We start from the raw sequence: 15,365 nt of genomic DNA, 5'->3' as shown, positions 1-15,365 counted from the left end.
GTAAATACTTTATATTTTTTAATTTGTAAAAAATGAAAATACAAATAAAAATATTTGCATATTATGTATATTAAATTTTATATTTTTTCTGTTTTTTTAGGAAAAATTTATTAATGGTAAAAAGTTATAATTAATACTTTTACTAAAAAGATAAAATATTCTTACAAGAGGTATACAAAATTAATATTATAGAATTTATATTTAATATTTAACATATTCATTATAATACTTAAGCAAAACTTTGTTACAATAAATGAATTATAAATCTTAAAATTTCATATTTGTATTTAAATACATATATACAAATATATAATTAGTTGAAATTAAAAGTTTTTCACGCTTAAATTTTTCAAATATAATATGTTTTCTTTTATATAATTTGTTTACATTTTTTTTTATGTATTAATTTGTTAAAATTTGATGTTAAAAAATTTTTTTAAGATAATAATTTGTTATTTGTATATTCATTGATTTTGCTACATTATTGAACAAACAAATTAATAAAGAATGTGTAAATTTCTCCCTACTAATTTAATGAATTAAAAATTAATTTTAATATTATAAACCTGTAAAATGTTTTATATACATAGTCTACTTCAATGAGAATTTATCATTTTTAAAGGGCATTTATTTTCTTTTATAAAAATTCCATATTTTTATTAAAAATTTAAAATCCTCATTAATCGTTGCTTCAATTATATATTTTTTATTTATAATGTTGTGATTAATATTTAGCACTTCAAATCCATTATTTTCAAGCGAACATAAATAAATGACAAAATAAAAAATAAATTATATAAATGTTACACAATAAGAAAATTTTATTATCGTTCATATAAAAAATTATATAAATTTAAACAAAAATATACTACAAGAAGCTTTTTGTTCATAAGTCTTTGCTCTGTCTTTTGATCATTTAAATTTATCTTTTAAAAAATAAATATATTTTTTTATTTACTTAAAATTTACAATAAGAAAACAAAAAAAATTAACAACTCTTTTTTTTTTATATAGAGCTTGCATAGTGATTTATTAATTGCCTGTTTAATTACTTTGCTAGTAATGAACAAGAGAACAATTGAAGATCATATAGATCAAACTCAATTTAATTCTTATTTAATTAAATTTTAAATTTTTAAAATCTTTTAACCTAAGTGATATGTATTTTCTATCATAATTTGCACATATATTCCATTACCCAGAAAAAAAAATATCTATAATATTTTAAGATTGCCTTTTTTTTTAAAAAAAAAAATATATTATCATGATATATTATTTTTTTTAATTCAGGGTCATGTACCAAAAAAATTAGGTAATGTTTCTTTTTTTTTTTTTTTTTTAAATTGTAGATATACATGCAAAAAAAAAAAAAAATAAAAATTAATATTTATTAAAAATTTTTTTTTTAGTTTACACGCTTTTGAGTAACTATTTTAGAGCATACACTTACAAATGTACATTATTTCCGAGATTTTGCATGCACAAAACAAAATGTATTTATTCTATTTATTTATCTAAATATTATATAAAAGATGTCTATAATATTATTTATAAACCATATGGATAGTTATTTATTTTCCATTAACTCTTACTTTTTATTCACAAAGAGGCTAATAATACCTTTTATTAATGAGGTAAAAAACAAATGAATGAAGAACAATTAAAATGCTTTTTCCCATTTTTGTTTATTGAGAAATATATTTTGTTGTATAAGAGTAAATGTTATATAATTGGTTAATAAAAGGTTCATTAACCTTTTTGGCTATAAAATGACTAGCTATGTGGAGAATACGTAGTTGTGCTAACTAAAAAAAAAAAAAAAAAAATTATTGGAATTTTTTTTTGAGAAATGTTTCTTTTGAAAAAGATAAAAATAAAAAAAAAAAAAATAAAAAGATTTAATTTTTTTTTGGGAAGGAGAGAGATTTTTTTTACAAAAGATAATAATGCTTTTGTAAAGCGTTTAATTTGCATAATATTTATATTTTGAATTTATGAGAGAAAATTTTATACATATGAAGATAAAATTTTCAAGTAATTAATATTCATATAATGTATTTGCATTTTTAATAATTGTTTATGTTTGCTAATTCAACAGTAATATATGTTAATTGCTTAATATAACTCACAACAAAGAAATAATTAAGTTACATTTAATTATTAGTCAATATTCAATAATGATTTAAATTTTTAATAAAAATAAGGATTTTTATTAAAGTAAATAAATGCCTATTGAAAGTAAAGAATGTTGAAAGAAGTAGAGCACATAGTTAAGAGTTACTCGTTCAAAGCATATAAAATACATATAAATACAACAAAATCGTAGAGACACCTCTACATGCTCTTTATTAATTGGTTTGTTCAGTACTCTAGTAAAGTCATCGAATACCTAATTAATAAATCAATAATACAATGTACAACATGAAATAGTATATTTATATAATATTCTTAATTCTTTATATAAAAATATATTAACTTAATGTTTTCATCATTATTTACTAGATGCTAAAAACTATATTAACCTATTTTTATATTATATATTATATATTATATATCATACATTAATATAACATTGAACTTTGTGATATAGATAAAGATATACATGGTAATATTCTTCAGTTCTATGGACTACAACATGAAGTTCGAGGCACTCTAGAACTATTTTTTCTTTGATATGTTTAAATACTTTCAAATGTTCTCTCAATTTAAATTTTATATTTTTGTAATAATGGAACTTGTTTAGATGTTTATTCTGAAAAGTCCTTAATGTAATTTCTTTAATAACTAGCAGATCCTAAGGATCGATTTACCTACTTTTTTGCATTGCATCTCTCTGCTTCAATGACCGTTTTCAACCCAACTGGTAAAACATTAATTAGAAGTATATCTCTATTAGGAATTATAAATCTTGTGTATGATTTACTATCTTCTTATAATTCAATATTTCAAAATTCATTTTTAATATCTATTTTAGAAAACCATTTAGCACCATTAAAGTTTTGAAATATATGTCTTATATATGGAATAGCACATAAATCATATTGAATTTTTTTAATATATTTAAATTTAAAAATAAGCAATCTTATATGTTGCACATCTTATGCATGTTGAGATGTTAAAACAATTTTTATACATATTATTTAATATATGCTAAACAAATAACATATATGTTTATTTATTCTTATATTTTTGCTTAATTATATTAATATTAATTTTATTTTTATAACAAAATCACCTAATTTCTTTATTTGATTTTTATATTATCATGTTTCTATATATGGTTAATAAAAGGATTTATTAACCTTTTTGGATATAAAAAGGACTAGCTATATGAATAATATGTAGTTAGTCATGCACACGCAAATAAAAAAAAAAAAAAAAAGATATTTATTAATTTTTTTTTGTTTTCATTATATAATTTAATGATGTAAAAAAATATATTTATTTCTTTTTAAGAAAAAAGAAAAAGGGAGAAAAATTGGTTAAAAAATCAAATGGGAAAAGATTTGTTACCAATAAGAATGAGATATTAAACATACAAAAGATATTTACATAAAAAATAATTTAATTAACATAGTATTTATATTTTTAATTTGTAAAAAAAAATTTTATACATATAAGGATAAAATTTTCACGTGATTAATATTTATATAATTAATTTGTATTTTTACTAATTTTTTATGTTTGTTAGTTTAACAGCAATATATTAAATTGCTGGACATAAATCATAACAAAGAAATAAGTAATATACATTTAATTAATAATCAATATTCAATAAGGATATAAATTTTTAATAAAAATAAAGATTTTTATTAAAGTAAATAAATGCCTATTGAAATTAAAGAATGCTGAATGAAGTAGATCACATAATTAAGGAACACTCGTTCAAAGCATTTAAAAATATATATAAATACATCAAAAATCATAGAGGCAACTCTACATGCTCTTTATTAATTTGTTTGTTCAGTACTCTAACAAAGTCACCGAACACCCAGTTAATAAAACAGTACTCCAGCAAAGTCACCTAACATCCAGTCAATAAATCAATTGACGACAACGGCAGGAAAAACCGAAACCATCACAAACAGAATCCACATTGGATTAGCAGTTCAAAATGAATAAAAATTTATATGTCCTTAAACTAGACTCTTCTGCGGATATAATAGAATTTAATCAATTATATATATTTGAAATTAGAAACAATGGAGTTAAGATAAGAGCTGAGGTATCATCTGGACTCCCAAAATTTAGTAATAGATTTTTGGAACTATATTTTAGTTGGTTTAAGATATTCGAAATGAAGGCAAAAATGCAAGGAATATCCAGGGTAGAAACATGTGTGATATTAGAATCTTTGACATCAAACATCTACTCCCAGGAAATATCTAAATTATCAATAGACAAAGAAATCACCGATATGTTACAACTTCAAATTAAATTAGCTAACGTAATATTTGAAGACCCAGACGAGAAATTCATGTTAACAAGGAAGTTATTTAATACAACAAGAAAATCATCAATAAAAGAAGCAATTAGCTCATTTATTAGAGACTGTAATTCGTACGCTCTTAGTTGTTTATGTTACAAGGAATAGAATAGCATAGGAAGAAAGGACGCTTTAAGATTCTTTAAAAGATATATACCAGAGAAATTCTTAAAAGAACTAGGTATAAAAATGGAAATGGATAAACCTTTTACGGAGATAAGAAAATATTTGCAAACTGTAGAAAATTGTTTTATTAACTTGGTGTTCGGTAACTTTATTAGAGTATTGAACAAACAAATTAATAAAGATCATGTAGAGCTGTTTCTACGGTTTTGATGTATTTATATATATTTTTAAATATTTTGAACGACTGATCCTTAATTATGTGATCTACTTCATTCAGCATTCTTTAATTTCAATAGGCATTTATTTACTTTAGTAAAAATCCCTATTTTTATTAAAAATTTATATCCTTATTGAATATTGATTATTAATTAAATGTATATTACTTATTTCTTTGTTATGATTTATGTCCAGCAATTTAATATATTGCTGTTTAACTAACAAACATAAACAATTAGTGACAATACAAAAAAATTATATAAATATTAATTACGTGAAAATTTTATTGCTATATGTATAAAATTTTCTTTTACAAAATTCATTAAAATCATTCTTCGTTTCAAAAAAAAAAAATATTTTTTTTTTTTTTTTTTTTTGTTATTTTTATTTGTTGGTAACAAATCTTTTTCCAATTGATTTTTTTTTTATCAATTTTTTTTTTTCTCACGGTCTTTGTACTTTTTTTTATAAAAATACAAACAAAAAAAATTGATCATTTTTTTTTTTTTGTGTGTGCATAACCAACTATGTATTCTTCATTTAACTAGTCCTTTTATTTTCCAAAAAGGTTAATAAAGCCTTTTATTAACGAATAACTTAATAAACAATTGGAACACATGGAAAGACAAAAAAGAAAAAGCAAAGGATAGGTATAAAGAAAATAAACCTAAACGAAGTGATGAAGAGAAGGATAGAAAGAGGAATAGAATAAATAAGGTATTTAAGGAGAAAGAAAATGACATCGAAAAGAAATCCGATAAAAGGGTAACAGATTCAGCAGAAAGTGAATTATATGTTAATAGGACAATAGAAATTGGAATCGAAAAAGGACGATGTACAAATGCGGAACAAATAGTAGAAATTAACGGACATAACGTTAATGTATTACTAGATACAAGAGCATATCTATGTTCTGTATCAACGGTTTCAGCCAAAGAACTAGGTATAGAGCCAGACACATCAATACAACCAATCAATGTTTGTGGAATATACAGCTGGTAAATAAAAGGCTTTATTAGCCTTTTCGGAAATAAAAAGATCTAGCTATGTGAAGAATACGTAGTTGATCATGTACACGCAAATAGAAAAGAAAAAAAAAAAAATATTATCAATTTTTTTTTTGTTTTTCTTTTTATAAATTAAAAGATGTTAAAAAAATTGGAGAAAAATTAGTTAAAAAAATCAATCGGAAAAAGATTTGTTACCAATAAGAATGAGATAATAAACATACAAAAGATATTTACATAAAAAAGAATTTAATTTACATAGTATTTATATTTTTAATTTGTAAAAAAAAATTTTATACATATAATAATAAAATTTTCACATAATTAATATTCATATAATTAATTTGTATTTTTACTAATTGTTTATGTTTTGTTAATTCAACAGCAATATATTTAAATTGCTGAACATAAATCATAACAAAAAAATAAGTAATATACATTGAATTAAAAATCAATATTCAATAAGTATATAAAGTTTTAATAAAAATAAAGATTTTTATTTAAGTAAATAAATGCCTATTGAAATTAAAGAATGCTGAATAAAGTATATTACATAATTAAGGATCAATCGTTAAAATATTTAAAAATATATATAAATACATCAAAAATTATAGAGCCAACTCTACATGCTCTTTATTAATTTGTTTGTTCATTACTCTAGCAAAGTCATCGAACACCCAATTAATAAATCATTTAGTCATGCACACGCAAATAAAAAAAAAAAAAAAAAAAATTTACTAATTTTTTTTTTTGTTGTTCTTCTTTTTATAAATTTAAAGACGTAAAAAAAATATATTTATTTCTTTTTTTAAGAAAAAAAGAATGGAAAAAAAAAATTGGTAAAATAATCAATTGGAAAAAGATTTTTTACCAATAAGAATGAGCTATTAAACTTACAAAAGATATTTACATAAAAAAGAATTTAATTTACATAGTAATTATATTTTTAATTTGTAAAAAAAAATTTTATGCATATAATAATAAAATTTTCACATAATTATTATTCATATAATTAATTTGTATTTTTACTAATTGTTTATGTTTTGTTAATTCAACAGCAATATATTTAAACTGATTGACATAAATCATAACAAAAAAATAAGTAATATATATTTAATTAATAATCAATATTCAATAAGGATATAAATTTTTAATAAAAATAAAGATTTTTATTAAAGTAAATAAATGCCTATTGAAATTAAAGAATGCTGAATGAAGTAGATCACATAATTAAGGATCACTCGTTCAAAGCATTTAAAAATATATATAAATACATCAAAAATTATAGAGCCAACTCTACATGCTCTTTATTAATTTGTTTATTCAGTACTCTAGCAAAGTCACCGAACATCCAGTTAATAAATCAATAGTGCATAAATGTATAATAAATAAAATTAAAATTGTTTCATTTAAAATAAATCTTCAAAATAAGTACTAAATATATACCGATAACAAGAATATAATTAATCTATACTCAACAAATAAAATTACAAAAAATTTAATCAAACAAACTTCCAGTAAATATAAACTTAATAAATTTATAACTAATGAACATAGCTTTCACCCCTTTCGTCATAACTTGCATATTCAAAATAAATTTTCTAAAATTCAACAATAAAATTTTTATTAAATTTATACTACCATATCATAATATTCATATGATAAACTTATCTGTTAATCCTCTCTTTTTTTTTTTAATATACTTATTCAATTCTTAATCATAATGTCAATAATATAAATAAATAAAAATAAAAATAAATTACAAAAAATACTAAATAATTAATAAATTTTTAATAATTAAAATTTATAAATATAATCACAAATATTCTTAAAAAAATGTATTTTACTTATAATATTCTTATAAAAAAAATATTCAATCCTCATAAAAACCATGCAAAATTCTAATAAATATAAAATGCATTTACTTTTCTCACGGATTTTTTTAGTATATAATTTATTATAATATATCTTGTAAAAACGTAAATATAAAAAAAAGAAATTTAATAAAATGATAAATTTTATTTTATTTTATTTATTTTTTTTTTTTTTTTAGTATAAATAATATCTACTTTCTAAGAAATTCTTATTTATAAATTATTGTTATTTTCATTTTCTAAAAATATTATGAGAAATAATTTTAAAAAGAATAACCAAAATATAATTTATATCTCTTTGTATTCATATAAAAAATTCTAAAATAATAAAAAAACATTTTCTCAAATAATGTTAAATATATATATATATATATTACCAAGTAAAAATTATTAAAAAAATAAAAAGTTTAATATAGTTATAACGAAAAAAAAAAAAGAGCATTATTCGTTAAACTAATTTTTTTTTTTTTTTTTCTTAATACATATGTTTCTTCATAAACAAAACTAAATTATAACGCACTAATTTTTCAACAAAAACTTAAATATTAAAATAAAAAAAATAGTAATAACTTTAATCTTCGCTTAAATGTAATAATTCAACAACAAATAATATAGCTTTTTATAAATGTAAATACTTCTGTTAACTTAAAATAATTTATGTTATATATATATATATAAAAAGCTAAAATAGTATATTATAATTACCACTTTTATAATTTGCATATATATGTATATATATATATTTTTTTTTTTTTACATATTTTATATTTTTTAAAAATATTAGATCCTTTATAATAAAAATTATAAAATATTAAGATCATTATATTGTTTGAATATAAACTATGTTTTAACCTTGAATTTTTTAAATTTCATCTTTACAAAAAATATTCTGCAAAAACATTATGAAATTGTTAAATCCTTTATTCAAAACTCAAAAAATAAATAATCATATTATTATTTCAAACTTATATTTAAAATCATGTAATTATATAAAAAATTTAAGAGAACACAGAAAAAACCCTTAAATATTTTCTTTTTTTCATACTAATTTTTTTTTTTAATTATAATTTCAAATATAAAATAATATTTTACTTTATCTATTATTTTTTTTTTTTTTTCTTAATTTTAATTTTATAAATTAAATTTTTATTTTATTTATTATGCTTTTTCATGTTTTTTAAAACTAATGTTACTATTATTACATGAAAATAATAATGAGATATTCCAAACAAAAATCAAGCAAAAAATTCCTTTTACGGCGAATTAATTATTTATATTACGTAAAATGTTAATATTAAATATAAACAAATTTACGATATAGTTATCAAAGTACAAACATTGTCACTTCTCTACAGAAATTATAACAATATCCTAACATAATTCAAGTGTATAACGATGTCACAAAATAACAAAAATAGCTATATTCAATTTTTTACTCAATTTAAATTATTTTTCTTCTTTAATTGGATTAATGAATGTTTTTTTAATGTATGATAAAACTAAAATATATACATATATTCGTATTACCCCTTATCTTGAAATTTTTATATTTATTTATAATTTATATAAAAACTTGTTCTTTTTAATAAATAATTTTTTAGATAGTATTACAAAATATTTTAACGAAACCTTGTGGCGATATCATTTTCTTGAGAAAATTGTCAGCCTTAAGGAAGATAAGATTTTTATCACAAACAGATAAAACTTCCTGTATATTAGATCAAAAAAATGGTAAGGTAAAAGAAAATCAAGGTAATTCATCTAACGAGATAGTTAAACTTAATAATGAAATTCAAATATTTATGAACGATACTTATAATGAAGTTAATTTTTATCTCGATGACCAAGAAATTAATAATTCTACAGAAAAATGTGAAAAGTCATCTACGTATATAAATTGGAAAGGAATGGACTACGTTAATTTAATATTAAATAAAGAAAAAAATTATAATATCTCAAATCTTGTTGATTGCTGGAATGATAAACAAGAATTTTTTAAAACACATATACATAAAGAAATAAATTCAACGTGTAATTTTAGAACGTTTGATTATTGTGCTCTTTTGAATAAAAATAATAACTGTTCTAGTCCTTATGAAAATAACAATCTACTAAAAAGCACATCATTAACATATGAACAACTCAACGATAATATATATTATGATAATAAAACTGATATTATTAATAAAAGGCGTTCTCAGTTTGATGAACTCACTCATGAAATATCTATGTACTATTTCAAAATGTATGAAAAACATAATTCTGATCTTAATTGTGGAAAATGGAGTATGTATATATATAAGAGAGGAAAACAATTTGTAAATATGATGACAAATGAAATTAATTCCGATGAACCTTATGTGCAAAATTATGTTAATGTATGGAATTCTTTTAGTCAAAATTTGCAACAATATACATTAGAACAGACAAAAAGTCGATGTAATATGACAGCATTACTTCATAAAATTATTGAGAGAGAGAATTCAACTAATCCGTATGATTTATCATGGATTAATTTAGATAACAATCATATTGGATCCAATAAAACTTTAAATGTTGCAATTTCAATACAACATAACTCAAATTCCACAAATGGAACTCTCAATATTTCATATGATATTGCTACAACGCATTCAATAGATAACACTACACATACAACTAGCATTGAACCTCTTACAAGTGGTACAACTTTTTTCACAACTGAGCATCAACCTGCACCTACTAAAAATACCATTAAACCTAATGAAAATAGTACTATATCCTTTTCTGTAAATAAATCTTCATCGAATACAAATACCAGTTCTACAACTATAGCTTCATTATCTACAGATGATACTATATCTCCTTTAACAGATGAAACTATTCACTCTCCAATTAGTATCAGTACTCCAAAAAATAATAGTGAATTTCCTACATCATCATCTTCTTTTGAAATTGTACATTCTTCTAATAATACTACACCTTCTACAATTAACACTATATCTCCTATAACTGTACCTTCACCTTCTCCTAAGAATGGATCTTCCCTTTCAACTACATCTACTGCAATTATCGATTCTGCTTCTTCAAATATTGCTACACATTCTTTAACTCAACCTTCTATAAATAGAAATGAACCTTCTGCAAATAATTCTACATCTTCAAATGATACCACAACACATTCTCCTACCATAATTGAACCTTTTAAAAATAGTACTATAGCATCTTTAACTAATATTACATCTCCTACAATTGGATCTCCATCATCTTCTGAGATTGTGTCTTCACCTAAAGTCAAATCTTCTACAACTACAAATTCATCTTTTTCAAGTAACATAGGATCTCCAACTCCATATTCTCATATAATTAGAGCTGCACCTTCTGCAAATGATTCTATATCTCCTTTAATATCTAATACTACAAATTCTACAAATAATATTAAATTTCCTAGAAATAATACTAGATCTTTAGCTGCACCTAAAAATATATCTACTACTCTCTCATCTGAACCTTTATTATCTTCATTTATCAATACGTCTCTTAAGCCAATAACTAAATCTCCTACAACAAATAGTGGCATACCATCATTGGGAATAAATAATCCTATAACACAGAATCCGCAAAATACATCAAGTTCTTTCATACTAGCTAAGCAAATTTTACCTTTAAATATCACTCAAAATAGCACATTAGGAAATAATGCAAATGCCAATCTTTCGAATTTGATAGTTCCAAAAAATGACATTAAACCAACCAAATCAGATAATCCCATTAATGATACACCTGAGATTACTCCTACAGGAAATGTATTAATAATCGTTCCAATAGGTATATTCATTTTGGGAATTATATTCCTTTTAATTCTTCTCTGTAAAGTAAGATAAAATTAATAATTAAAAATGCAAAAACATATATATTTAAAATCTTTATAACTTAAATAAGAAATTTTTTATAATTGCATAATTTTTAATTGAATTATAGTACACTTTTATTGGATCTTGGTTTCGCAAGCGTAAATCAAAGAAAAAAAAAATAAGAAAAAATATGAAGGAAATTTCAAAGGAACCCTTATTAATGTCTTTAAATGATATGGAGAGTGAACCAATATATAGTGGAAAATATTCGTTATCGAACCATGAAAAACAAATGCCATTATGTGAGATTAGTTTTGAAAGTGAAAGAAATTTGAAATATAGACAGATGAAAACATCAAAGGAATGTGGAGATAAACGCGTATATGAAGCTGTAGAAGAAGTATCAAAGTACAAAAATGAACTTCCAATAAAAGAGGAAAAATTAAAGGAAGATGATTCAAAAAATGAAATTGAAGAAGATGAATTAAATAAAAATAAATCTAGAAGTAAAATTAGAAAAGAAAAATTCATTAAAAGCGGGTTAAAAAAAAATGCGGTTCATGTTGTAGGATACGTCAGGGAAAATACATTAAATGAAGAAGAAAAAAATGAAATAAATGTAAAATCTGAAAAATCTACATATGAAAATGAAATGAAAAATTCAGAAAATAAAATGCCAATCAAGAGTCAAGTATACAATTGGAATACATGGGTAAATATACATATTATAGCATTACTAGAGTATAAAAAAAAAGAATGGGAATTGATTAAAAATGAATTTTTAAAAATTTGCATAGAAGAATTTGAAAAAGACGAAAAAAATACTTACCCAAAAGAAGTGAGAAATAATTTATTAAAGAAAAGGGAAGAAGAAAATAGCATAGTTGTGAGAAAAAAATATAGCAGTATTCTAGATAAATGGAAAAAAGAAGAATGGTTCATTAATTTGAAAAAAGAATGGAAGAAAGAAGAAGAAAAACACTTAGAATATTTAGAAGAACAAGAGATTGAGAAAGTAGAAGTAGAAGGAATAAGTAATCTAATGTTAGACAAAAAAAAAAAGGCATGGAGAAAGTGGATAGAAAAGCAAAGAGAACGTTCAAACGAATATAAAAAGCAGGAATGGTTTAAAAAGTTATTAGAAGAATATGAAAAAGAAGGAATTTCAAAAAATATAATAGAAGAAAAAATTGAAAAAATAAGTGTAAAAAAAAAAGAGAAAGTAATAGACAATGAAACATATAAATATGAAATGAAAAAAAATTTGACAAAAGAAATGTTAATAGATATACATATGATGGTATTAGAGGAATGTACAAAGGAAGAATTAGAAAGAGAAAAAGATGAATGTTTTAAAACAAACATTCAAGAGTTAGGAACACAAAGAAATTTAGAGGAAGTAAATATATTAGAAAAAATATGGGAAGAAAGAAGCTGGAATTCTATATTAGAAAAAAAAAAACAGGATATAGAAAAATGGAAAAGAGAAAAATGGTTTGTGGAGTTAATGTTAGAATGGAAAGATAATGAACAAAAATATATAGAAGAATTAAATAAAAAAATGTTGGAAGAAAAAAATGAAGAAAGAAAAACAAATATTGCTTTAGAAAGGCAATATATTATATGGAAAAAACATTGGGAAGATATGCGTAAAAAATGGATAGAAAATGATAACAAAGAAGAATGGTTTACAAAATTGGTTGATGAAATTGAAAATAAAGAGAAAGAATATATAAATGAAATTAGTATAAATAATATAGAAAAAAAAAGGGAAAGTGAAAAACCTAGGGAAGGAGGTGAATCAATAATAGAGATTAATGGAAAAGTAAAAGAAGAAATAAAAAAATTTGAAAAGACACAATTAGAAGATGAAGATGAAAAGGTTAATTCTATAATAAGGAAAAAAAAATTAAAGTGGAAGACTATAATAGAAATACACATGATTATATTAGAAGAATGTAAAAAAGATGAGTGGTTATTTAATAGAGGAAAATTTTTAGAAGCATGTTTAGAAGAATTTAAAAAAGAAGATAAAGAAAAACATTCAAAAATAATAGAAAATGATTTAGATATAATGATGAAAGGGGAAGAAGACATTAGTGCAATAATGGTACAGAAACAAAATCATCTATGGAAAAAATGGATAGAAAGAAACAAAAGTATGTTAGAGAAATGGAAAAAAGAAGAATGGTTTATTAATTTGAAAAAAGAATGGGAGAAAGAACAAGAAAAATATGAGGAAGTAGAAAAAGAATCAGAAATCATAAAAATAGAAGTAGGAAAAAATTCTATGCTAGAGAAACAAGAAAAAATATGGAAACAATGGCTAAAGAAACAAAGAATGTGGTTTTTAGAACATAGTTCAGAGAAATGGTTTGATGATTTGTTAGATGAATATAAAAAAGAAAAAGAATATATGAAAGAATTAACTAAAGGAGATGTGAGAAAAATAAAGAAAATTAATCAAAATATAGAGGAATTAGAACAAGATATAAGTAATGAAATGGAAAAATCTAGAAAAAAGAAAAAGTTGATACAAAAAGTGTTAATAGAAATACATATGATGGTATTGGAGGAATGCAAAAAAGAAGAAATGGAAAAAGAAAAAGAAGGTTTTTTTAACACAATTATGAAAGAATTGAAAATACAAGAAAATTTAGATAAAGAAGCAAATATATTAGAAAAAATAGGAAAAGAAAGAAGCTTTAATTCCATATTAGAGAAAAAAGAAGAAGATATAAAAAAATGGAGAAAAGAAAAATGGTTTGTAGAATTAATGTTAGAAATGAAAAATAAAGAAAAAAAATATATGAAGGAAATAAGTGAAGAAATATTAGCAAAAAAGAATGAGGGTAAAATTAAAAATTCTATGTTAGTAAGTCAAAAATTTATATGGAAAAAACACTGGGAAGATATTAATAAAAAGTGGATAGAAAAAGAAAATAAAGAATTGTTTTAAACACTATTTTTTAATAAAAAAATTAACATAGAGAATAAAAAAAAGTAAAATATACAGAGTATAAAAAAAATATGAACAAGTTGCAAAAAATATGTAAATACAAAAAATTCTAGAAATAATCAATAAATATAACTATTGATCTTTTTGAATATTCATTAATAAATAAATTTAAATATTGCTATATTTTTAGTTATTTATTTATTAATTTCCCTTTCAATGATTTTGCTAGAATAATTGATTTATTAATATCTTGTTTAATAACTTTCTAGTATTGGATAAAAAAATTAGTGAAAAGCATGTAGATGTATCTACATTTATTTTATTTAGAAAAAAATAAATTATTACATAAGTCATTTATTTCTGTTAATAATAAATTTTAACTCTATTATTTATTATTTAAGTTAATTTATAAAATACAATATAAATACAATATTTAATATTACATTTTTTAATCTTTTATACAAAAAAAAAAAAATAAAATTATGAGTATTTTTTCTTTTTTATTAAAATTTCTGAAGCTGTCATAGTCATAAAAACGAAAAAAAAAATATATATTTTTTTTTATAATTGTAAGTACACACAAAAAAAAAAAAAAATAAATGAAATATATTTATTTTTTTTTAGTGTAATGACTTCTTAATTCCTATTTCAATGATATTGTGACTTATTAATTGTCCATTCAAAGACTTTTATAGAGTCTTGATTAGTCAAATTAAAAAAGAACTTCTAAAACGATCTCTATTTATTCTTTTCATTAAAAAAATAATTTATAAAGATAATAATATAGCTATTATATAAAAATCAATTTGTAATAAATTTAAAATATTTATTGTAATGTTCATAATTTTTAACATTCTTCATATT

General features: G+C 21.1%; 1 protein-coding gene across 1 annotated transcript, besides 5 other annotated features; it reads left to right on the top strand.

The window, feature by feature from the left end:
* The first annotated feature begins 1,731 nt into the window (after nt 1–1,731).
* Nucleotides 1,732–2,406: a repeat region.
* A 1,045-nt stretch (nt 2,407–3,451) lies between these two features.
* Nucleotides 3,452–4,582: a repeat region.
* Nucleotides 4,583–4,731: 149 nt separating this feature from the next.
* Nucleotides 4,732–5,417: a repeat region.
* A 2-nt stretch (nt 5,418–5,419) lies between these two features.
* Nucleotides 5,420–6,551: a repeat region.
* Nucleotides 6,552–6,630: 79 nt separating this feature from the next.
* Nucleotides 6,631–7,220: a repeat region.
* Nucleotides 7,221–9,180: 1,960 nt separating this feature from the next.
* On the top strand, nt 9,181–14,501 carry PGAL8A_00321400 (surface-associated interspersed protein (SURFIN); the record flags this gene model as incomplete). The annotated part of the gene is made up of 3 exons (XM_028672237.1): nt 9,181–9,197; nt 9,382–11,563; nt 11,670–14,501. The coding sequence occupies 3 exons, from the start codon at nt 9,181–9,183 to the stop codon at nt 14,499–14,501; spliced, it is 5,031 nt and encodes a 1,676-aa protein (XP_028528809.1).
* Nucleotides 14,502–15,365: the final 864 nt, after the last annotated feature.

Source organism: Plasmodium gallinaceum, assembly GCF_900005855.1.
Source record: "Plasmodium gallinaceum strain 8A genome assembly, contig: PGAL8A_v1_89, whole genome shotgun sequence".
NCBI classification, from domain to species: domain Eukaryota; phylum Apicomplexa; class Aconoidasida; order Haemosporida; family Plasmodiidae; genus Plasmodium; species Plasmodium gallinaceum.
This window is presented reverse-complemented; position numbering and strand designations above follow the sequence as displayed.